The 23856-nt window shown below is 57.2% G+C and overlaps 1 protein-coding gene and 1 long non-coding RNA gene across 8 annotated transcripts in view; one reads left to right on the top strand and one right to left on the bottom strand.

Annotated features, from left to right (window-relative positions):
* The window catches only part of Actn4 (actinin alpha 4), a 54018-nt gene that overhangs the window by 23553 nt on the left and 6609 nt on the right, over window positions 1-23856 (top strand). For 3 of the 7 annotated variants that reach the window (XM_090322779.1, XM_090322781.1, XM_090322777.1), the window contains exons 2-11: window positions 12544-12658; window positions 12824-12943; window positions 15565-15651; window positions 16065-16152; window positions 17726-17804; window positions 18732-18813; window positions 20371-20456; window positions 22258-22350; window positions 22705-22935; window positions 23063-23210. In XM_090322779.1, coding sequence (XP_090178905.1) covers window positions 12544-12658; window positions 12824-12943; window positions 15565-15651; window positions 16065-16152; window positions 17726-17804; window positions 18732-18813; window positions 20371-20456; window positions 22258-22350; window positions 22705-22935; window positions 23063-23210 — 1129 coding nt within the window. Of the gene's footprint in view, window positions 1-12543; window positions 12944-15564; window positions 15652-16064; window positions 16153-17725; window positions 17805-18731; window positions 18814-19440; window positions 19527-20370; window positions 20457-22257; window positions 22351-22704; window positions 22936-23062; window positions 23211-23856 lie in introns of all 7 variants that reach the window. The other 4 variants (XM_090322778.1, XM_090322780.1, XM_090322776.1 and 1 more) reach the window with 2 other exon arrangements.
* LOC150043885 (uncharacterized) lies at window positions 9822-22241 on the bottom strand. The gene is made up of 3 exons (XR_016533424.1): window positions 22061-22241; window positions 19600-19825; window positions 9822-10658 (listed from the first exon to the last, which is right to left on the bottom strand). It is a non-coding gene; the product is annotated as an uncharacterized LOC150043885 (long non-coding RNA).

Below are 23856 nucleotides of genomic sequence, written 5' to 3'. Positions count from 1 at the left end.
TAACTTACCTAGTGAAAGAGACAATGAAGTGTTTTGTTTCTGGGGATAGCTAAAAACTTTCAAACATAGCCCTGTGGTTTGGCTGAGTGACTGCCTTCCTGAAACCTGGCCTGCCCCGGATTCTGGTACAGCCCACTGGGCTCCAATTGTTGAGCTGGGCCTGGAAAACATGCAGTACCAGGAAAGGAAGAGCAGTCCCTGCTGTTTGGTGACCATTGTTATTTTTGGGGCATTGGCATGGAAAATATAAGAGAGAGATAGAGGCTTCACAGTGCAGCCGAGCGGAATCTGATAGCTCCTGGCTTTCTCCACCACGGGGACCCCAAGTGACACCGCCCGACGCTCTTTCTCCTCTTCCCCGCTGTCTGGCTCCATCTGGGGCTTTGTCTCTCCTGTCCCTCCACACCTCCTGTACTGTCCAAGGCCACAGATCCCAGAGGGCCAGCCCTCCTGGTCCCCAGAGTCTTGCCTCTGGGACCTTCTGTGTTGGGAAGACAAAACCTGAGACTGTTCCTCCCTTTAAATGCAGCCTTGTTCCGCAGGAGAGGAGGGAAGAAAGAGATGGCTTGTTTTGAGAGCAAGTGGGTGTGCTGCCATACACCTTTGAAAGAGCTCAGGCCCTCCCCGAGTGGGGCTGCTGGAAGGAACTGCAGGGAGCTTGGGATTTGAGGGGAATTTGAGGCCTGGAGTGTGGGCTGGGAAAGTCCAGCTTTCACCTGGAGCAATGGTGTCTTTCTTTTGTGGAGGAGAAGAAAGTGGTGCCGGGTGGCCTTATAGAAGAGCCGGCCAGGTGCTGGTGGTACACGCCTGTCATCCTGGCTACTCAGGAGGCTGAGACCGAAAACAGTCTGCGAGACTCTTCTCTCCAACGAACCGCCAGAACAGCAGCAGAGGCGCGGGGCTCAGTGTGGAAGAGCCCTAGCCTTGAGCAAAATGAGCTCAGTGATGGTGCTCGGGCTGAGTTCAAGACCCGCAACTGAGCACCCCTCTCCCCAAAAGAAAAGGCTTTTCCCTAAGTGGGGGGAGTATTCTTCACTCTTCCCTAGCCTCTGCAGTACAGGAGACTTGAGGTGCTGCAGCGTCTTGTGAGGCGTTTGTGAGAATGGGGGTCCTCTTCATGCACCCCCGCCTCCCTGCGCGTGAGGGATAGTTCTCAAATCCGTGAGACTGCTTTGGGTACATGTGTGTGTGTTGTTTGCATGTGTGTTGCAGTGGAGGGGCCAGAACCCTGGAGGAACTCTTGACCAATCCTCTCCCTCTCCCGCTTTCCACAGCATCCTTTCTCCCCAGCTGCCAGTGGCCCTGGCCCTGACCCACTCCCGGCCTCTCACTGTTGTCATTTGACAGCCCTAGCTTTCTTCCTGTGTCCTGAGCACCAGCACGGGCTGGCTGAGAGCACCTGTGAGCAGGTGAGAAGGTTTCTTTCACACGCCGGTCAGGGGGCATTACACACTTGGATTTTGGCTTGTGCAACCCCAGCAGTCTCGCCGCCCTCTTTCCAGGTCCTCTGCAGCCCCCAAGGTCAGTGTTGCTTTTTCCCCTTTCAGAAGCAATGGAATCACTGAGTCTCCTTTCTTCCTCTCACATGTCTCAGGCTCTTAGCTTCCTCCTGCTCTTTGTGTGGGACAGCTCCAAGATGGCTTCTTCATGCCATCTGTGCCACCCCCGACCACGACCTCCTACTCACCCGGCTCCAGTCTCCTAGTTGTCTCGCTGGCTTCATGAATACACTTTCTGAGACACCTATCTAACAGGCCACCCCGTCCCCCCACACTACCCAGAGAGTACATTCTGAGCGGGCTCGTGGTGGGCGGTGTCTGCCTCCCTCCCACTCACACCATCCTCACCACGGCTCCTGGGGGCACCCCGAACATCCCCTGCCCTTTTATGGGGCTTGCTCTTGGTGTGTTGGGAATTGATGAATGACCCTCTTCCCAGGTCACCGGCATATCAGAACAGGGCTCCCCTTTCAAGGCCCAGATCAGGTGTCACCTGACCTCTGCTGTCCTCAGATGGCACTGCCTATCATGGCCTCCACAAGGCAGAGCTGCTGGCTTCTCCCGGGAGCCAGGGCTGCACTGAGTAGGTGTTCCGTTGAGTCACCTGGGATGGCTCCTGCTCTCGCCTGCCCTTTTCCTTTCTTGTGTCACTTAACTGCTTCTGCATGAGATGGCACTGGTGAAGTGGAGGACAGCTCCTGGCCGGGGCTCAGCGTGTTCTGCCACCATCCACTGCTCCTCTGGGCCTGTCCCCTCCTCTGGCATCCTGCACATCGGAAGTACGCAAACATTGGTCTTAGGGGACATTTGGCATCTGGCTTTTTTATCTTCTCTCAAAACAGCAGGCCTCTGCCACAACTGGAACCATAGCTTGTGGGGGGCCCATCTCCCTCCACTGCCTGTCACCCACACAACAGAGTAGTGCCAAGATTTGAACTCGGAATGCAGGGCCTCTTGCTTGCTGAGCTGGCACTCAACCATTTGAATGACCATTTGAACTTCGTTTCTAGCCTTGCAACCTTTTCTTCCTACTAGAAGGGCCTCTTCCTGCTCATTCAGGCCAAATGTCACCTCCACCACCAGTCCTTCCCTGACTTGCCTCCCTCCTTTCCACTGTGGCTCTGTTTTAACTGGGCCATCTCGAATGTGCTTTGTTTTCTTCTCTTGGTTCCTGTTGACCTATCCCGAGGATAGGTGCTTGCTGACTTAATCCCAGACCAGTAGGTAACATGGTAGACGCTCTGACTACTCATTTTTAAGTTAGAATGAAGTCTGGCAGAAGCTCAGAGTGGTGAGCCCCCGCCCCCTTCTGGGGGCCTGGGATGAGTGGCCAGAGTTGGGGGGCTAAGCTGGGGTGACTATGCAGAATCTTGTAAGGCCCAATCCATTTCTTTGGTTCTCACATAGTATCTTTGTTGTTGTTATTTTGCTATTCTTGGGCTTGAGCTCCAGTCTTAGGTTCTGTCCCTGACCCTTTATGCTCAAGGATAGCACTCTACACTTAAACCACCGCTTCACTTCCAGCTTTTTGCTAGTTACTTGGAAATCTGAGTCTGGGCTGGCTTGGAACTGCAATCCTCAGATCTCAGACTTGTGAGTAGCTAGGATTACAGGCATGAGCCACCAGCACTAGTTTGTTGTTCTTAAGACATGGTCTCGGGATCTCTCACTTAAAGCTCAGAATCCTCTCCAGGCAGCCTCCTGGGTGCTAGCATTTCTAAGGCCATTGTGCTCAGATCTGCCCTTTCCACTCCTGCTGGTCTGAGTGAGATCTGTGCCTCCAGAGGCTGGAACCTCCTCTTCCCCTATCCTCTGGGGGATCCTAGAACCCAGCCATGCCTGGTGTTCAGCTCTAGCCTCCAGTTGAGTTCCTCCAGCCCTACCTAGAGCCAGGCCTCCCTTGCTGCTCTTCACTGAGCGCCACCCTTCCCCCTTGTCTAAAAGGCCGTTTGAGCTGCACCTTTGTTTCATGAGTCACAGGCCATGGCTAGTCATAAATCGTTATTTCCTAGACTTTCAGAGCAGCTTTATCTGGCAAGCCCTGTGCAACCTGGGAAAGGATTGATACGGGGTCAGTTAACACGTCCTACTGAAATCTGTCATTGTGCCCATATAAGGCAAACTCCTTGGGTTACTTTTTACCTTGGCAGAATCACAGGAATGTCAGGGTAGCCGGGCCTGCCGCCTCAGCATAGCTCTGATTCTCACCTGGTCACCTGACTCACCTTCTCCCATGACTCACCCTAGCCTGCAGTGTTGGCCTCAGGACAGAGACCAGCTGCTGTGAAGGGCCTCATTGCGGGAGAAGCTGACAGCCCCACAAATGTGAAGACAGCCTTAGCCAGATGCAAGACTAGCTAAGAGACCTGGTGGGCCCCGGCCCTGTTCTTAGTCCTCAGTGCATAGTAAAGTGTTCAGCAATGGTGTCCCTTGTCGCACTGGATTGGGCACCTGATCATTGAAAGCACCTTGGGTGTGCTTGGAAGACGCCCCCCAGCCACACTGATGGGGTGGGTTGAGATGGCATCCCGACTCCCCAGTCTTCTTCCTTCCTTGTCCTCAGGACCACTGAGTCCTTCCCTGGAAACTGGAGCCCACACCTAAAGGTGTTTAGCCCCCATGCAGGCCAAGCCTCTCCCTGTTGTTCTAGGGTAGCATGTGTTATGTGCCACCCCCCCAATCCTCTGACCTCACGCAGCTCTCCTGCAGACAGTCACCCCGAGCTTTGCGGCTGGCTCGGCTGGGCCGGTGTGAGCCCCAGGAAGGCATGTAGGTGCGGCAAGCCTGGGTGAGTTCCCTGTTGCCAGGGCACATGGTTTCACCATCTTTAATGGAGCAATTATGAGTCAGAGGTTTCAGTCTCTCCTTGGTGGTTCCTCCCTATCCTGTAATTACTCTACAGAATCTTATTTTGGTTTTTCTTTTTTTAAGTTCTCCCAAAACACTGTTGTTATTGTCCACCTGTATTGCATATCCCAGGGGTCTGGGATGGAATGCTTGTGTTTGTTGTTTTTTTTTAAGATACCAAGCTTAGTGTCTTTTCTTCACCCACCCCATCCTGGGGCCAGGGAGTAGTCTACACCTACTCGACTGAGGCCAGGGAGAGCTTCACACCAGCCCTTGCCTCTTGCCAAACTCCAAGCTCTTCAGCCTGGAATTTCTGGTCAAAGGTCCCGCCCAGATTCCCAGATTCCCAGCCCTCCTGCTGTGTTCCTTGAGGCCCCCACTTTGAGCCAGAAAATCGGTTATGTGGATCCATGCCCTCCATCCTTAGTAGGTGCCTTTGCTAAACAAGCTACTCATCTGTATGTATTGCCCCTAGTGGGATCCGCACCCCAAATGCCAGCCATGTCACCACCCTACACACCCCTTGTCCGCTTTCTCTAACCTGGCTAGGTGAACTGTTGACTCAAAGCCTTGGAAAGGAAGAGATATTAAGGAGGAGGCGTTTCAGTCAGGAAGCAAGCTGCCTGCTAGAGACCAACCAGTACACAGCAGGCAAAAGGGCAGTGTCTGGCGCCTATGGATGGCCTTGGAGAGCGGGGGCAGGGGCAGCAGGGCAAGGCAGGTGCTAGAAATGGTCCTGGTCCACAGCTTCTCTGTGCCCGACTTCCTCTCCCCAGATGCCTGATTTCTCTTACACGGTTAAGGCTGAGCAAGTGACTGGGTGGACCGCTCCAGATGAAAGCATTCATTCTACCGGTTAGGGTTCCCAGCCACACAGTCCCAAGGTCAGAACTGCCCGATGGAAGTTTAACCAGGAGACCTTTAATCCTCCCCCCCCACCGGGAAACCTGAGCTCAGCTCTGCTCTGGGAAACAAAAGTGGTGTGTGTAGCTGAATGCCCTGCTCTCAGGGTTGGAGGGCCTAGGGTGCTGATGGCCTCACAGCAGAGTGGACAGGGCCCCAGTCCAGCCTCTGCTGCTGCCCTCATTTTCAAACTGTCTTTTAGGCGTGGAAGTTTCCTCTTTGGGGAGTTAGCTATCAAGGTAGACCTCTTCCTGCTGGGAAGCTGTTAGAAGGCTGAGCAGCTCCTCCATCCCTCTGGCCCTGCTTGCCTTTAGTTCAGAGCCTGTCTTCCATGCCATCAGACATGGTGTAGGGAGTCAGGCCCTTGTTGCGTTGCTTGATTGTGAGCTAGTTCTAGAAAAAGCCTAAGTGAGGGGAAACAGGCTCAGGCCACTTGCCTGCCTGCCAAATGCCAGAAACATGCAGCTAGTAGAAACAAGAGTGCGTCTTCATGACCTTCAATTACATCTGGCTTATTAAAGCAGATCTCAGAAACAAAGAAATTAGACTTCTTCCTCCAAGTCAAAAACATCATCAAAGAACAATGAAGCCTGATTTGGTATGGGGGTGGTTTTTTGTTGTTGTTTTGTTTTTTGTGTTTTTGGAGTGTTTTGTTTTTTGTTTTTTAGGTCATGGGGCTTGAACTCAGCCTGGGCACTGCCCCTGAGCTCTACAACTCAAGGCTACTGCTCCACCCTTGAGCCAAGCCCCACTTCCCCGTTTTCTAGAGGTAATTAAAGAGTCTCAGGTTTCTTTTGTGTCCGGTCTGGCTTTGAACCTTGATCCTCAGATCTCAGCCTCCTGAGTAGCTAGGATTACAGGTGTGAGTCACCGCACCCGGCTTTTGTTTTTGGCTAGTCCTGGGCTTAGGCTCAGGGCCTGAACACTGTCCTTGGATCTTTCTCAAGGCCAGAACTCTACCACTTGAGCCACAGCACCACTATGTATGTGGTACCGAGGAATGGAACCCGGATATTCGTGCATGCTGGGCAAGCACTCTACCACTAGGCCAAATTCCCGGCCTTTTTTTTTGTTGTTTTCCTTGATAGAGAGGAGAAACCCTAGGCCTTCTTCATCATGCTCAGCAGGTGCTCTTGCATTGAGCTATATCCCAGACCATGGGACGAGAAGCATTAAAGTGCAAAGGCATCCCACACAGAACATTTGCAAATGGTATTTCTCGTAACGGTCTAGTGCTAAGAGTATACAGACAACTTGTACCATTCAGCCTTAAAAAAATGTCTCACAGTTTTTTGGTTTTCGGTTTTTTTAAAGGGAGCCAGCCTAGGTAGGAAAGTCCGAGAGACTCTTAACCTCCAGTTACCAGAAAACCAGAAGCGGTGCTGTGGCTCAAAGTGGAAGAGCACTAGCCTTGAGCGAAAAAGCTTGGGGAAGCACCCAGGCCCTGAGTTCAAGCCCCACCACCACCAACAACAAAAAGTACTTTTGACATGCCTCAATAAGATGAACCTTGAAACTGCAGGGGTCGGGGGAGAGAAAAGCTAGACAGGCACTGTATTTGCACACAAAATAGGCAAATGCAAATAGATAGGAAGTACAGAGGGACTGCTGAGGTTTGGGGTGGTGGAAACGACCTGGAACTGGAGGGCGGGGTGCACTTTGCCAATACCTCCCCTAAGCCCTGCCCTCTTTCCTTGAAGGATCTTTGGAAGCAAGAAGAATCAGACCATGAGTTATAATGCCGTTAGCTGTGTTTTATGTCCTTTATTCATTTGCTAGTTGGGAAGCTTGGGGACAGCTGCTTTATATCAGCTGCCAACGTGCAGAAAAACCTTGGCAGCTGCTTGAGGGGCCCAGCTATACACACGCACACACGCACACGCACACACCCCACTGGGCTCTGCCAGGCTGTGTGGCAGCGTTTCTGTTACCTGTGGAACACATACGGTGTATCTACTGTCTTCCTTTTCCAAGGGAGAAAACAGGCTACCATGAGGCTTGTGGTAGGCTCAGGCCTCACAGGCAACTCTCTCCCCTCTGGGCCGATGAACAAGGGGGACATCGGGGCTCCACTGTGGCCTCGTGCACCTAACCCTGAGCCTGCTGCTGTCTTAGGCCTCAGAGGCCGCAGGCCCAAAACAGATTTCCCCCAGTTTGCTTTACAGAGCGTCACCCTAAGCGGGGACATGTTGGGGATATAGGAGGCCCAAGCCTGGTTCCATTTCGGCTAGGGTGGCTTTCTGAGTGTCCATCAGCCTGGCACTGCTGTTTCCACTCCTGGTCTCTGGACAGGTAGGCAGTGCCCCCCTCATGTGGGCCTTATGTGACAGGTGCAAGGGATAAAAGCAGAGTTGAGTGACAGCCTTGGTGGAAGTGACAGGCAGGGGAAGGCTCCTGGAAAGGTGACATTTGAGGGGAATCATCAGAAAGAGCAGGCCCAGGGAATGCTTTTCTTAAGAAAGGGCTGTGCTCCAAGTCTGTCCCTGTTAGCAGCTGGCACGCTGGCCTTCAGGGGACGGGCCAAGCTGCGTGGAGCTGCATTCTGGACAGCCACGCAGCGCCTCTGGAATGTTCACGACTACACTAGGTGTATTTATACCTCTCCTCCAACTGCCAAGTCAGAGCCTTCTCATGTAGGCCCAGAAAACTCCCGAATAAGGCAACTTCAGCCCAGGATACGTTTCCCTGTCCTGCGTTCACACTGGGCCATCTTATCATGGGGCAGGCACACGCATGTGCACATGCAGGACGCGGAGCGCCAGGGGCGTGGCCACCACATGAGCGGCTCCCCTGCCCCTCTCAGCCTGGCTCATCTCCCTTGGTATCCGATCCTCTGGCAGTTTGGTCTCAAAAGTCCTCACAGGTTCAGCCTCAAACTGTTCCAAAGGCCCTGCGGGCCCCGGGTAACCTACATTCCAGAAGGCTAAGAGGCCAGGGTCTGAAAGCGCCTTTAAGAGGTGCTGAGGCCCAGGGCCCCAGGAGCAGTGTCTGCTTTCAGGAACTGAAAAGGTGCTCCACCAGGGCTGGCCTTGCCCGAGGCCTGGCAGTAGCCTGGCGATGGGTGATAAGAAGGGTGGCAAGAAATAAATAGCTGCTCCCGCCCGGTGTGCAGGTCCTGGGCAAGATTCCTGGGGACCAGTGAAGGCAGGAGCCATGGGCAGCGGCCGGGGCCACCGCAGGCCGTGTGGGAGCTCAGGAAGTGGCATGGCGGCCGCCCTCTCCGAGCAGCCGGCGTCCCAGCGGAGCCACAGACCCGACACGGTATTTCAGAGACAGGGCCACACCGAGGCTTGCCTGGGGAAGCTAGATATGCCTACGTGCCAGTCAGGGCTGGCTGGCAGGGGATGGTGGCAGCCTGTAGGCCTGACTGACTGGAGGGGCACACGCCCCTCCCAGCTTGTTGGGGAGTCAGAGTCCATGGAAGCCGTGTCTGGGCGCCTGCCAGGCAGTTTGGAAGCCCAAATGAGGTTTTGCAATCCCCCTCCTGGGCCTGGTAGCTCCCATCTTCCAGTGGCCTTGCCCCCTCCGCCTTTCTGCCACGGCTCCCCAGGGCGCTTTCCTTGCTGGCCAGCAGGCCTCCTGCCTGAGCCCCCCAGCCACCTCCACCGCTGCTTTCCTCCTTGGCCGCGCCCTCTTTTGAGTTGGGGGAGGGCCTCGCCAGCCAGCCATGAATGGCTCATTAAAGCCCACTGTGACCACATTCCTGACTGCTTAGGTCACCGCCCAGACAATATCCATCATTCATTCACCAGGCTGCTCCACATCCTGGCGGCTGGGAGGGGTCCCCGTGACACAGGAAGGACTTTATGACCGGGGATGCCCCGCCTCCCCCCTAACATCCCGACAAAAATGGCTCTAGCTGGGCCCCCAGCACCAGCTCATCCCACAAAGAGGGTGCCATCCCTTCTGTCCCCCCACAGTACCCAGAGAAGCCAGCAGCTGGCCATCTGTAACACACACAGGGTCAGGGCTGTGGGGGGCAAGCCCCCTTCCCCGCTGGCCAGGGGCGCCGGCCTCCCTGCCTCTGGTTCTGCCATAGCCAGTGAGAATCCAAAGTGAGCAATGGCCCAGAATGCATGGGCCAGGGCTCCATGCATGGAGCACCTTAGGGGTGCGAATGCAGAAAGGTCTCAGCTACCCCCAAGGCGGCCTCTGCCCCCTGCTGCTGGCCAGGAGTCTCGGTGCTTCTCCCCTGCCTTTCTTCCTGATCACCACTTACTGACCTTTGCCCCTGTGGCTCTCCAGCCCTTTTCTGCTTGCTTCCGGCAGCACAAGCAGCTCCCTAGCTCCCTTGTTCTTGTCCTGATCAGAGCTTGAGAATGAAGTCTTCAGGTCCACTCGCCCCTAGCCCCCGCCCCCCACGGTGCAGCCAGGTACCACATCATTTGACTGTGAATCCAACTCTTAAGTCTAGGTGTCCAGTGGCTCACAGGGATGTAGACTTGTGCAAGGAGGAGGCCCACGAGGGCCCACAGGCCTCCTGCTATAGAAAGCACCAGGCGAGCTACCCACGTATCCTCTGCTCACCAGGGAGAGGAAGGAGCCCAGCCAGTGTTATTTTTGTCACCAAGTAGCACGCGCTATGCATTTTTAATGCCCGTTCTGAGCTGTAGCTCCTCCTCCCCAGTGTCACTGCAGTGGAGCAGGGGCAGCCCTGGTGGCTCTTGCCAAGGGTGGCCTCCCAGGACAGGTTGTCTGTACCCAGAGCGTTTAGGGTCCTTTCCTATCTTTACAACACCCCTCGCCTTCCAGGAAGTGGAGACACAGCTCAGCAAGGTGCAGGCAGGTCTTGGGCTGGAGGTCTGTGTTCTGCCGGAGAACTGACCTTAGGTAGGAAGACATGCTCCACAGCCCCCGCCATCACTTAAACATAGACCCTTCTCTGCCATGTATAACACCTTAAGAATACGTCCATTCATCAACCAGGAAGCCATGGGTTCTTTGCTTACCAAGGTGGTTATTATATAAAGCACATTGCCTCAGTGGCAGAGGCAAGACTTGGAGGCAGGTTGGTGCCTCATCAGAGCCAAGAGTTCTTGTTCACCGTTGAGAGGAGGAGAGCAAGGGTGGAGTGTACTTAGAGGGCAGGTAGAGCGGCAGCCTCTGTGAGGACAGGTGGCCTGGTCCTGCAGTGGTGAGGTTTGCTCAATATCTCCAAAGGTTGGACTGGGGACCATCTGCCATTTGAGTCTCCCTGCTGTATCTCATCTGCAGGAGAGGGCTGGGGGCCTTTGCAGAGGAGAACCAAATTCTGCCCTTCCATAGCCAGGCAGGGTATGTGATTCATCTGGCCCACACTTTGTGCCAGGGACATGACAGATGCTTTAGATGCATTTCCTCCAGTGGAATCGTTAGTGCATCTGCAGGAGGGAGCTTCTGACAACTCTGCCTGGCAGGGAGGGAGACAGGCTGCAGAGAAGAGTAAAGTCAGAGTCACTTGATGGGACACAGGTTAACTGAAGAGTGGGCATGCAACCCCAGGTCTGTATCCTTCTGAGGTAGTGCCAGCCGTCCCTGCAGGCCCCACACCACCTGGTGGGCTAAAAAACACCTGGCCACTTTGTAGCCCAACGGGTCCAGCATCCCACCTGTTTCTGTCTGCTATTCCCCGTTTTTTTTTTTTTATCTTATTTATATTTTTTTTTCTGTGCATACTGGGACATGGCTTTTGTGCTCAAGGCTAGCACTCTACCACTGGAGCCACAGCTCTGCTCTGGCTTTTGAGCCATTAATCTCAGATAAGAGTTTCATAGATTTTTCTCCCCAGGCTAGTTTCAAACTTTTATCTTCAGATTTCAGCCTGTGACCTCTGCACCTGTCCTCTGTCTGCCCTAGAGGCCCCACTGAGCCCTGGCCATGTGAGACACACAGGCAGGGCGGCCAGGGGACAGCGGTGGCAAGACTTCTGAGAGCAGAGGTGGCATGTAAGCTTTACAGACACTGGCACCTGGCATCCTTGTAATAACCTTGACCCAGTGCTATCTGCCTGGCCAGATTCCAGAAGAGGAAAACTGATGTTAGCGCAGTGGAAGCAAAGGACCTGGGGCCGGGGGGACCACTGCCTCCTAATGGGCGTGGGCCGTGTGGGGACAGCTGGTGGAGCCCAGGTGGGGTCCTGTGAATGGGACCGCAGAGCAGGGTAGGATCTCTGGGGAGTCAGGACTGGATGGAAGCCGCGTGGTATGGTAGGTAGCCATGTAGTCTGGACTGCAAGTCGGGTTTTTTGTCCTCTGTAGACCAGGCTAGCTTTGAACTTGTGATCTTCCTGTCTCAGCCTCCTGACTGCTGGGATTATGGGCGTGCATGGCCGTGCCCAGCTGGTCCAGTGTTTTTTTTGGGGGGGAGGTAAGCTGGTGACTACGGGGTTGAAGCAGACGCGGGCAGAGGCATCACTAGCTGGAGCAGCTGTAACTGCAGCAGCAGGGTCCCCGCCTCCCAGGCCCGCTGTGCGCCGCTGTCTCTGCTTGCCCTCTCTGGTTTGCAAGGAATTTCCTTGCCGGTCGATGGGCGCACTGTAGGATGGCGTATTAATGAGGCGTCGTCATTGTCCTAGAGCCGCCTGGTGTTGGCTCTGAATGAGTAGACCTGATGACACTTGTCACAACACATGGTGCTCGGCCAGAGGCTCTGTGGAAGCCCCTGGTGTCCCATGTGGGCTCTGCCTGTACCCGGGGCATGGAATGTGCTTTTGCCGTGCCTGGCAGCCTGCCCACTTGAGCACTGGCCCCTGCAGATGGAAGGGGCATGCGGGGGGGGGGGGGGCACACAGACTCTGGGAGAAGCCAGTGCCTGGGGTTTTCCAGCAGACGTCTGGGCAGGTCTTGTGCACGTTGACACCCTCTTGCTCGCAGGCCTAATGGCATGCACTCGGCGTCTTGTCATGGATGTTGGGGCTCAGCTGCGTGCCGAGGGACCCTCCTTTCATGGAGAAGCCCGGGAATTTGCCCCCTCAGAGAGCAGGTCTTCTATATCCCAAAGGTCAGCAGAGCCCAAGGCTGGGGAGGAGTGGTACCCAGGATGCTCTGCGGGGAGATAGAGGCCTGGGAAACCAGCTGTGTGCAGGTGTGCACAGGCCCAGCCAGGCCATGGGGCCTTTCGCTTGGCCAGTGATACTGGGGGCCGGCACTTTACCCATGTGTGTATGGATTGTGGGAAGCACAGTGGATTGGGTTCAAGTCCAAGCTCTGCCACATACCACCTCGGGGATCATGGCATGTTCACCACCCTGACCTCAGTGCTCTCAAGTCTGCCTGGCCTGCCGGCTGCCAGCTGACCTGCCACACCCCTTCCCCAGACCTTCACAGCCTGGTGCAACTCCCACCTGCGAAAGGCAGGCACGCAGATCGAGAACATCGACGAGGACTTCCGGGATGGGCTCAAGCTCATGCTGCTCTTGGAGGTCATCTCAGGTGAGGCCCCGGCCCGGCATGGCCCCTTCTGCCCTCATGCTGCTAGGGGGTGGGTGTACAGGGGGTGCGCCCTTCCCCTCAGCCTGAGGTGGGGCCTGGGTTTGGAGATGAGACGCACGCTGAGGCTCGCCTCGCCCTCCCCCCTCCTCTCGGTGTGCGTTTCAGGGGAGCGGTTACCCAAGCCCGAGCGAGGCAAGATGAGAGTGCACAAGATCAACAACGTGAACAAGGCGCTGGACTTCATCGCCAGCAAGGGGGTCAAGCTGGTCTCCATCGGGGCCGAAGGTGAGCCAGCTCGAGGCAGGGCAGCCTCTGCTCCCCAGACCTATCCACCACAGCGGCCACCCTTCACAACACCCTGGCCCCACTCAGAAATGTAGGCAGAAGTGGGTACCGAGGGCTTCTACCTGCTACTCCACAGGCCGAGATAGGGAGGATCATGGTTTAAAGCCAGCCTAGGAGGCTGAGGCAGGAAGATTGTGAGTTCAGGCCTGGCCAGTGCCTTACAGCAAAATACTGCCTCAGAAATTAAAACAGAGCCTGTAATCCTAGCCACTCAGGAGGCTGAGATCTGAGGATCGTGGTTCAGAGACAGCCCCTGGCTCTGGGAGACTCTTATCTCCAATTAACTACTACAAGTGGCACTGTGGCTCAAGTGGTAGAGCGGCAGCCTTGAGCCGAAGAGCTCAGACAGTGCCCAGGCCTGGAGTTCAAGCCCCACAACTGAACAAAGGAAAACAAAAACAGCTGGGAATGTGGCTTAGTTAGTGGTAGAGTGCTTTCCTAGCATGCATGAAGCCCTGGGTCTAATTCCTCATTACCATGTACACAGAAAGAGCCAGAAGAGGTGCTGTGGCTCAAGTGATAGAACGCTAGCCCTGAGCAAAAGAAGCTCAGGGACAGTGCCCAGGGCCTGAGTTCAAGCCCCAGGACTGGCAGGGAAAATTAATCAAAATCAAAACAAAAAAAGGGAAACACAGACTACGGGTATAACCCCAATTTAGGAGGTGTAGCCATGGGGCCTGGAGGAAAGTGGCTTTGACTTGTCCTCATACTGTGCTGGACCTCTTGTCTACACCAGGATCCCTGTTCCATTTCCCTGCCTCATAAGTAGGCCAGAGGGGGGCTGTGGCCCCCAGCTGAGCTTGGGGACAGGATGTGCAAGGCTTCAGGTCCACGCTGGGACTTTGCCGGGTCGCATAGGCCCAGGACAGCTTGGAATCCTTCGTACCTAGTGGACTTGGGGCTCCTCCAGCCCTACGCTCTCCTCGGTGCCCTCGTGCAGTTCTCGGGTGTTTTTGGCAAGGCAAGGCCTGATGGAGCCCAGAAGCCCTGGCGGCTGGCGCGCTGCTCTGCTCATTAGTCAGCGCAGAGTTTCTTGCCCTGATATCCGTGTTGTCCCAGCTTTTAGAAAAACAAAGAAAACTAATTGCTCCTAATGACAGGGCCCCAAGAATTTGGCCAGGACTGAGTTCCAAGGCCTTGCCCCAGCTCGGGACCTCTCTGAGGAGCAGTGCCAAGCCTCCAGCCCGGGAGAGGTGGCTGGTGTTTGAGCAGTCAGGCCCAGGGGTTTCCTGTCCCTGCCCCCGTCCCTCCTCTGGGCTCTGTGCCAGCCTTGTGCTTCTCACAGCCTCGTTTGTTTTGTCCAGTGCTAGTCTGTAAATATGAAAGGGTCAAAGGACAGACCCAGGGCAGGCCCCGCTTCATTAGAGAAAAACTCAACTCTGAAAATGTTCCCTGTTCATGCCCAAATGGATTTCATCCCAGTCCCTGAGCCCGCCGGGCCCTGGCACAGAGCTAGAGCGGTGTCCCAGAGCCCCGGGGGCCTTCGCCTGGCCCCAGCTCCCTGCCCTCTGCATAGCCTGGCAGGGCAGCGGCTCAGCCTCCTTGTGCTCAGATGAGGGTGCAGCTGCAGGTCCGAGAAGCTGCTGTCGACAGCGCTGAGAGCCACCTTCCTCTCCTCCTCGCCTGCCTGGATCTGGGGTTGTGGTATGGAGGACTGGCAAGAAGCAGGGCCTGGGACAGGACCAGGCCAGGTTTGGACCACCCCCGGCCCCCAGCCCCTGGGCTGCAGCCTGAGACTACTTTCAAACCAAGCCTGGCCTTGAGCCCCATTCTTGAATGTCAGGGAGCTTGGAATTTGTCTTTCACTCAACCCTTCTGGTTTGTCTCCCACACTTTCCTCCAGTGCCTGGTTGGTGTGCTCATCAGAGAGCAGCCCACCATCAGAGGATCCGGAGGGGGTGGGAGATTCTTCAGGCAAGCCCTGAGGACCAGCCGCTGGAGGGAAGGCAGTACACACCTGTAATCCCAGCAATGGCTTGAGAGTCTGAGGCATCCCAAGTTCCAGGCCAGCCTGGACCCCAGGGCGCCAGGCCCGCGCCTATAATTCTAGCTGCTCAGGAGGCTGAGATCTGAGGGTTGAGATTTGAAACCAGCCCAAGCAGACAGATTCAAGACTCTGGCCTCGTGTTAACCAGCAAAGAAGCCAAAAGTGAAGGATTGGTTCAGGTTGTAGAGGGCAAGATCCTGTGCTCAAGCCCAGTGCTGGCACACAACACACAGAAAAAGAGCAAATGTCCTGGCTTGGTCTGGTTTGCCCAGAGGCTTTAGCTGAAGGATTGAAGTAGATTGGCGGGTCACCTGAGCAGCCTCGGGCCTTTTATCAGGGGAGTCGAAGGTGAGGACCAGGTGTCAGGAGGAGGGGCAGATCTCCAGACTGCAGAGGCCACCTTCACCCCGAGGGCGGCACTGCTCACATAAAAGCAGAGCCGCACCCCTGCGGGGGTGTGACCAGCCCTTGGCAGCCCATCAGCCGGGTCTGCGGGTATGGCCCAGAGGCTGCAGCCAGGACTGCAGCGAGTTGGCATGGCTGACCCCCCCCCCCCGCCCTTCCGCACATGCAGAAATTGTGGATGGCAACGCCAAGATGACCCTGGGCATGATCTGGACCATCATCCTCCGCTTCGCCATCCAGGACATCTCTGTGGAGGGTGAGACTCACAGCCTCGTGGCTTCTCGTTCTTGGGGCTGCGGGCTCAGAGGGCCCCACAGCAGCGGCCTGCCTCTCCCACAACCATGTCTGGTTCCTGCGTGGAAGAGGCAGCTTGGTGGTCCACCCAGAGCCCCTCAGGCTGCCAGCTTATGGACCCCCCACTCCGCTCGTCAAGTGGCCTGGGCGGCTCCTGGGGCCCATTGTCTATAAGGAGATGAGGCGGGGGCTACTGTCCCAAGGGCGTCGTTGCTAGTACAGTGGTGGCTCAGGGCTCGGTACTCAGGGCCTGACCCTGCCGCTTCCTGGGGTGAGTGTTCTGTCACTGAGGGTGGCCCCTCTCCCTGGGCTCAGTACGGGCGAGTTCTAAGGTTTGCCATTGAGCTGGCCTCACCCGCCTTGTGTGTATTGCAGAGACTTCGGCCAAAGAAGGGCTCCTGCTGTGGTGCCAGAGGAAGACGGCCCCATACAAAAACGTCAACGTGCAGAACTTCCACATCAGGTAGCGACACCCCCACCTGCGTTCCTGCCAGCCTCTCCGTCAGTCCCTTGCCCTCGGAGCCTTTACGTGGCATTGATGCTGGACCCACACTGCCATGCGGAGCAAGACTCGGTCCAGCCGTGACACCGCTTCCTTCCAGGACACACACAGGACCTCACGAGATCCCTGCCCTGTGCTCGGGCTCTGCGGGGCCCACACTGGGTGCCCAAGGCCTTTCCTTAGCCTCTGCCATTCCTAGCTCATGGCATTCCTCAGCAGAATTCTTTCAGTAGCTGCCCCTAAATGTCGGCTCAAAGAGACTTTGTTGTTGTTTTTATGGGGTGAGAGATTGAACTCAGAGCCTCCCACCCACTCCATTTCCCCAGTCCTTTTGCTTTTAGTTTTCTGGCTAGGATGGGAGCTTTGCCCTGGAGTGGGGCTGCAGTCCTCCCATTTCCGCCTCCTGAATGGTCGGGATTACAGGCATACACTCCTGTGCCCAGCTTGTGTTTGAAATCACATCTCTCTAACGGTTGCCTGGGTTGGCCTCAGGCTGATCCTTTATCCGACTCCTGAGAAGCTGAGCCACTACTCCTGGCTGAGAGGTTTCTTGTTTGCATGCATGGATGTCTGTATTTGAGCCATTTTTAAGTTTTGAGCTCTGGGCCTTGTATACTGGGCAAGTCCGTCTACTCTGGGATCTGCCTCCTGTCCCGGCCTATCTCTTGAGCTCATACAGAATCACGTTTGCTGATGTGGAGGAAGGGAGGGGGTGCTTTCAGGCGCCCTCTGCTGGGGTGGGTGGAGTGGAGCAGAGGCGAGGACATGAAGCTTGGGTCGGGTGGCCTGGTGCAGCCCTGGTGAGGACAGGTGTCTGCACTCCACTCCATGTCTCCTCCTGCCACAGTGGCTCATCTCACTTGATTGGGGTGGGTGGGAGGGAGGGAGCCTTGCACGTGAACCCAGGGCCTGGACACGGCCTTTAATCTTTTCAGTTCATGAGCCACAGCTCTACTTCCGGCTTTTTGGTGGTCAATTGGAGATAAGAGTCTTACGGTCTTCTCTTGTTCTGGCTGGCTTTGAGCTACAATCCTCAGATCTCAGCTTCCTGCGTAGCCATGGTGCCTGGCCACTCACTCGTCTATTTATTGAGTCCGGAGCCTCTGGACTGCTTCCACGAGTGGCCGTGCAGCCTTGCCCTCCCCCAGGTTCTGCTGTAAGGAAGTAACTAAGCAAGCGCATGGGGACAGCTGTCCTTTATCCCTCCTGGCACCTCATGAGGAATGTGTGACGTGGTGAAGTCCTTTTCCTCCTGAGACCCGCAGGCCGCACCACATCCGGCCCCACAGAATCTAAAGACGCCTCGGGGGAGGTCACCAGTCAGGCTGTGTCCATCCAGCGGTCTCACTGGACTGTCCCAGCAGCCCTGCGGAGTCGCTGCGAACTACCCCCATTTTACAGTCCCGGACATGGAGGCCGCCAGGGATCATGGGAGTTGGCCCCAGGCTAGGCGGTGTCAGGTCACACAGCTGTTGCTGCAATGCCTGCCACATGCCAAACTCACCAGAAAGTCACCTCTGCCTTCCTTCTGCAGCTGGAAGGATGGCCTGGCCTTCAATGCCCTCATCCACCGGCACAGACCCGAGCTCATCGAGTACGACAAGCTGAGAAAGGTGCGCGTCTCCACGCCCCAGCCGACCCCGGCCTCCACCTTGGCCCTTGCATGGGCCTTGCAACCGGCTAGGCCTGTTTTGGAGCCTGACCTGAGGGCCCTCTAGTTCTCCTTTGTTGACCTAGAGTCTAGAAGATTGCTGTGCCCAGGGGAGAAGGAGAAGAGCTGATCCAAACCTGCCCTCTCAGAGCTCTTGTCCTTATAGCAAGGGTGGGGGACTGTGTCCAAAGCAATCAGGCACAGGGTCCAGGCCACAGTGGGTGGCACAACTGTAGGGCAGAGACAGATGCTGTCAAGGGAGGGAAACCTGGTGCCGCTGAGCCAGCGTGGCCAGGAAAGGCCCTGGCTGGATGAGCGAGTGCAGGCCTGGCCCACTCGGGCTCTGTGGGGGTGGGAGTATGGCTCTGGCTGGAGGTTGGTACGGGTAGTGGGGAATCCATGAGGGAGCTTATGCTGGCCTCAGTGGTGGAATATGGGTGTTTTCAGGCCAGGGTTCAGGGCCTGGGGTCATCTGAAGTTGGTGGATGAGCAGAAATTCTGTTATTTCTTGAGAAGAAAAGGCCATAGCTTACCCCACTCGGGATAGGAATTGCATGGCTGAGAATTTCTTCTTTTTTTTTTTTTTTTTCTGTGGGTCATGGGGTTGAACTCTGGGCCTCAGTGCAGTCCCTGAGCTCTTCAGCCTGGAGCCACAGCCCCACTTCCTATTTTCTAATGATTAATTGGAAATAAGAGGCTCATGGTCTTTAGTGGGTCTTTAGTGCCCAGGCTAGCTTTGAACCTCCATCTTCAGATCTCAGCCTCCTGAGTGAGTAGCTAGAATTACAGCATGAGCCACCACGCCCTGCACGGCTGAGCATTTGTAAGAATTTGTTCCGCGGGCGGCCCTGTGCCCTGCTGATGATCTGTCTCCCCATCTGCCTCCCAGGATGACCCCGTCACTAACCTCAACAATGCCTTTGAAGTGGCTGAGAAGTACCTGGACATCCCCAAGATGCTGGATGCCGAGGGTGAGTCCCCTCTTCCGTCCATCACATCCCTGCTGCCCCAAGGCCTCCCCGTCTCTTCCTCCTGGCTTTGGGCAAGGCCTGTGACTCACTGAGGTCACTGCAGAGCCAACGGCCACACGACCCGCCAAATGGATCTGGGTGGACAGGGACGGGCCTGCAGCCTGGGAGCCAGAGTGGGGATCACCAGGGCCTAAACTGGCCAGATGCAGTCAGGGATGGAGTCGGGCATGGAGAGTTCCTGAGGGATCAGCTCTTGGTGGAGGCCGGGACCTGGGCAAGGTGGCCCCGGACTGCTGGCTCCCAGCTCCCCGCCCTGCCTGCCAGAGTGGAATGTTGTGTTTTTTCCTGTTCCGGATTTGCTCCCTTTCCCTCCCCACTCCACACAGCCATGGCCCCTGTGGCCTTGGAGTTCACTGAGCAGAGCCCCTGAGGCTGAGCTCAGGGAAGGGAAGCTGCTGTTCCCACAGGGAAGGAAGGGGGAGGGAGCTGGCTGAGTCCATGCTACACAGGTGCTGCCACACAAGGGCCACCACTCAGGTGCCACTAAGGTCCTTCCCCAAGGCCTGGCCGAGCCTGCACCCACCCCACCTCTGCTCGGGCGGTTTAACCCTTGTTGTTCACTTGCAGACATCGTGAACACGGCCCGGCCCGACGAGAAGGCCATAATGACCTATGTGTCCAGCTTCTACCATGCCTTTTCGGGAGCGCAGAAGGTACCGGGCACGGAGGCAGGCCCTCCTCGCCGCCACTGCCCAATGCCGCCGCTGCGCTCGCCTCCCGGCTCACCTCATTTCTCTTGCAGACTGCAGTGGCTCTCTCTGACTGGAAGCCACTCCCCCTCACGCCTGGGCGGCGCACTGGTCACCTCTGAGCCTCGTGTCAGTGCCGGGCTGTGGGCCAGGGCGTAGGCACATAGTTAGGCCCAAGGCAGGCAAGCCAGCTGCACATGGCCATTCAGTCCGTGGAGCACAGGGGACAAGGCCAGATGAAGATCAGAACAAGTGCAGAAGCCCTGGGGTGGGAAAGGAAGAAGCCCGGCTGCAGTCACTGCAGCTCCCTGGGGAGTGATCAGTGTGCCACCACCCCATGGCTCAAGACCTTCAGGTTTGCTTGGGGGTCGGGGGGTGTTGATGTTTTGTTTGAGGCACAATCTTACCGTGGATGTAGCCCTGGTGACCTTAAACTTAGAATTCTCCTGCCTCGGTCACCTGAGTACTGAGATTACAGGTGTGCGCTACCGAAAGTACAGGATAGACACGGTGTGATCCTACTGACGTTTTTCAGAGGGAGAAAAAAGCCTGGCATCAGTTGGAGTCCGTCTCCTCCAGCCCATTTATAGAGGCATGTCTCCATGTCTGGTCTGCTGAGACCCAGGCCCCCCTCACTCAGACTTGTCCCTCATTCTCAGGGCAGGTCACGCCGCCCACACTTGAGCGGGGGCTGGCTTCCAGTCCTGAGCAAGCGCTATCTCCTGCATGAGCTCGGGCCGCAGCCCACCCACCTCCTGCGTCTTTCACTCTCTCCTGCCTCTCTCTCTTTCTCTCTCTCTCTGCACAGATATTGTGGGCACTCTGAGGCCAGATGAGAAGGCCATCATGACTTACGTGTCCTGCTTCTACCACGCTTTCTCGGGGGCCCAGAAGGTGAGCTGGGGCAGCGGACCCCGCGCTGCTGTGCCATGCACACTTGCCCACTGTCACCTGGTGTCCCGGCTGTCCGGTCTGTCTTTGTGTCTGTGTGCTCACAATCCTGACTGCTTTGAGAGGAGGGCTGCACAGTGAAGTGGGGTGTGCCCTAATGCCTGCATGTGGCAGCCCCGCCCCTCCAGGGGAGCGCCCCCCCTTCCCCATGTCTTTGTAGAGGCCCCCTGTCGCCCAGATTTCCTGTTGGCCAGTGGGTGGAGGAAGGGATTGAATCTGTAAGCCCAGCAGGGCTCCTTAGACCCCTTGGAGAAAGGAAAGGAAATTCCCAGCCTCTGCTGAGGGAGCTGCTCTTGAAGCTGCAGTGTGGCGAGTCCATCACTCCCCACGGTCTCTTGTTGGCCCTGGGCAGCCAGGCCTGCCCTTGCCTGCTCTGCTGCTTCTGTGTGTGCGGTAGTGTCCTGTCAGCCCTGGTTCAGAATTGTTCTCCCAGCTCAGGGCTGCCAGCAGAGGGCGCTGTCCAGCCACGTCAGTGGCTTCCTGGTTCCAGGCCATGTCACTTCTTCACCTTGTTGTCATTGGACCTGGTGGCTGAGTTTTGCTTAAAGGACAGGCTGGGGTCGGGGAGGCTGTGTGTCCACTCAGGGAGGAAGGTCCCTTGCTGTGACCCTGCCTAACAGCATGGCAGATGGCATTACATCCTTCCCTTCAGGCCCCTGCTCAGACAGAATTGCTTTCCTGTCGGAGTGGCCTCTTGGCTTGGGCTGAAGTTGGGAATGGAGACCTCTAGGGGATCTGTGGGAGCAGGTACCAGCAGGACAGCCCAGCTCAGGGTGTGGGGAGATTGTTGAGCCTCGTTGCTCGCTGGCCAGCCTGTAGGATGCAGGTCCCCTCCGGGGCCAGGGTATGGTGACTTTGCCTTGGAGGACAGCCTGGCTCTGTTTCCTCCTCAGTGACTGCAGAACGTGTTCTCTGAGCTTTTTGTTTCTGTTGGAGTGAACCCCAAGTCTCTGCCTGTAGCTGGTTTCTAAGTCACTAAAGCAGCCTCTCTGAGTTTGGAGCTAGAAGCCCGTGACTTAGTGGACACACAGATCTGGGGGTGTCTGTGTAGTTGGGGGTCAGCTCCTGACCCCCGTGATGCCCCTGCCTCTGCATCCTGCCTGGTTCACACCCCCTGTGTGTGCCGTGCAGCGTGAGCATGGCTGTGGGTCTTCCCTCCCTGCTTCCCCTCGTGTGGTGCGTGGATGGGGGTGCCAGGCAGTGCCAGCTCCCGAGCCTCTGGTTTTCCTCCCTATGACTAGACCCTCCTCACTATTTCTGTTCCTGTTCTGTTGCTGTTCCAACTCCTCTGGGACCCTTTCTGTGCTTCCTGAAAGGTACCTGGCCTCCTGTGTGACCTCCGCACCGCCCCCTCCCGCAGGCTGCACCCCTGTAGTCACGGCCAGGGCTAACTCGTGCCCCTCTCACCTGCCCCCCCAGCGCCTGATGGTGCAGACTCCCTGTGAGGGCTGAGGAGGGGGACTACCTGCACTCAGGGCATCAGCATTCCCTCTCCAGCCCCCCCTCCAGCTGCCTTCCTGCCCAGGACACGGGCCTGGCCGCCTCACCTAGCCGTGGGAGGCGTCCCCATCTTCTCTCCGTGCCCGCCTCTGTTCATGGGCCGCTCAGCCGTCTTGCAGCTGCACGTCTGTCCTCCCCCTCCTCGGGGAGTTGGTGTGGGCCGTGGACTCTGCTCTCGGGAGGCATGCTGGTCAGGAGGGAGGGTCGCCAACCCCCGGCAGCCCTGACTTTGCCCCTACTCCAGGCCGAGACCGCTGCCAACCGCATCTGCAAGGTGCTGGCTGTCAACCAGGAGAACGAGCACCTGATGGAGGACTACGAGCGGCTGGCCAGCGACGTGAGTGCCGCCCCCGCCCGCCCCGCTGCCACCCGGCCAGCTGGCTCTGGGTCAGCCTTTCTCCTCCAGAACCACCAGCTCCTGGGCTAAGATTTGGTGCATCCAGAAATGCCCTGGCCTGCGGTGGGCCTGCCCTGGTGTCCCTTATACTCTGTGAGCCTTCGGCTCTCAAACAGCTGAACCTCGTGGAGTCAGCAGCCACAGCCATGTGACTGTCTGGGGTGTGCGGGGAGACACAGACGGTGGGGTCCCCGCGGGCTGGGAAGCAGGAGCCTGCCTGGGTGGACACGGGAGGGTGGCCCTGGCCGCGGGCCGAGCACCCATGCCCACGCCACCCTGGCTCCTCGGCCGCAGCTGCTGGAGTGGATCCGCCGCACCATCCCCTGGCTGGAGGACCGCGTGCCGCAGAAGACCATCCAGGAGATGCAGCAGAAGCTGGAGGACTTCCGTGACTACCGGCGCGTGCACAAGCCGCCCAAGGTGCAGGAGAAGTGCCAGCTGGAGATCAACTTCAACACGCTGCAGACCAAGCTGCGCCTCAGCAACCGGCCGGCCTTCATGCCCTCGGAGGGCAGGATGGTGTCGGTGAGCGGGCACCCGGGCCGGGGTGGGAGTGTCGGGGACCTGCGCCCTCCGTCCGGCGCGTAGTCAGGGCTCCGTGGGGCTGCCCAGGCCTCCCCTGACAGCCCTGGATGCCCCGCTCCCACCCCAGGACATCAACAACGGCTGGCAGCACCTGGAGCAAGCCGAGAAGGGCTACGAGGAATGGCTCCTGAACGAGATCCGCCGGCTGGAGCGGCTCGACCACCTGGCAGAGAAGTTCCGGCAGAAGGCCTCGATCCACGAGGCCTGGACCGATGGTGCGCCCCTCCTCCCCGCTCTGCAGCCCTTCCCGCTCCTCTGTGTGGCCCGTCCCCCGTGGCTGTCACCTCCACTGCCCTGGCTGCCCACGTGTCCTAAAAGGGCAGGTGGCCTCCCTGGGCTCGGGGTGTAGAATTCCAAGTCCCTGGTCCCATGCACATCCCAGGGGCCAGACGCCCTCAGGACCTGGCCAGTGCCTGGAGTGCTAGAGTCATCTCCAGGTGGGTGTGGCTTGGTGGAGGCGTGGGTTCAGACCCAGAGTCTGCTGCGTGACCCCATGTGCTTATGGCAGCCTCCCTCCCGCCCCCTGCCACCACTGCCTGGCTGAAGGCACTTCTTACACACTCACTGTGGCTTCCCGGCCCTGGGCAGCGGGCACCTGCAGGGGCCCCAGGCGGCACCCGGCCCCCACAGCAGCCCTCAGCTGCGGGGACAGCCTGGCATCTGGCTACTTAGTTGCGAATTGCTTCTTGAGGTCCCGACCAGGGACAGATGATTGCCTTTTCTGTGGTGCCCAGGGACACAGGGCATCCACTGCATCTGTTCCCCTCAGACTAAGACGAGCCCTCTGCCTTGTCCACTCCACCTGGAGTTCCCTCTGGGGAGGCTCTGAGTCCAGGCCCCAGGAAGATGCTTCCAGAGGGT

This window comes from Megascapheus bottae, chromosome 31 (genome assembly GCF_031878675.1).
Source record: "Megascapheus bottae isolate mThoBot1 chromosome 31, mThoBot2.hap1, whole genome shotgun sequence".
NCBI classification, from domain to species: Eukaryota; Metazoa; Chordata; class Mammalia; order Rodentia; family Geomyidae; genus Megascapheus; species Megascapheus bottae.
Note: the sequence above shows the minus strand (reverse complement) of the source record. Positions and strands in the feature narration are given on the sequence as shown.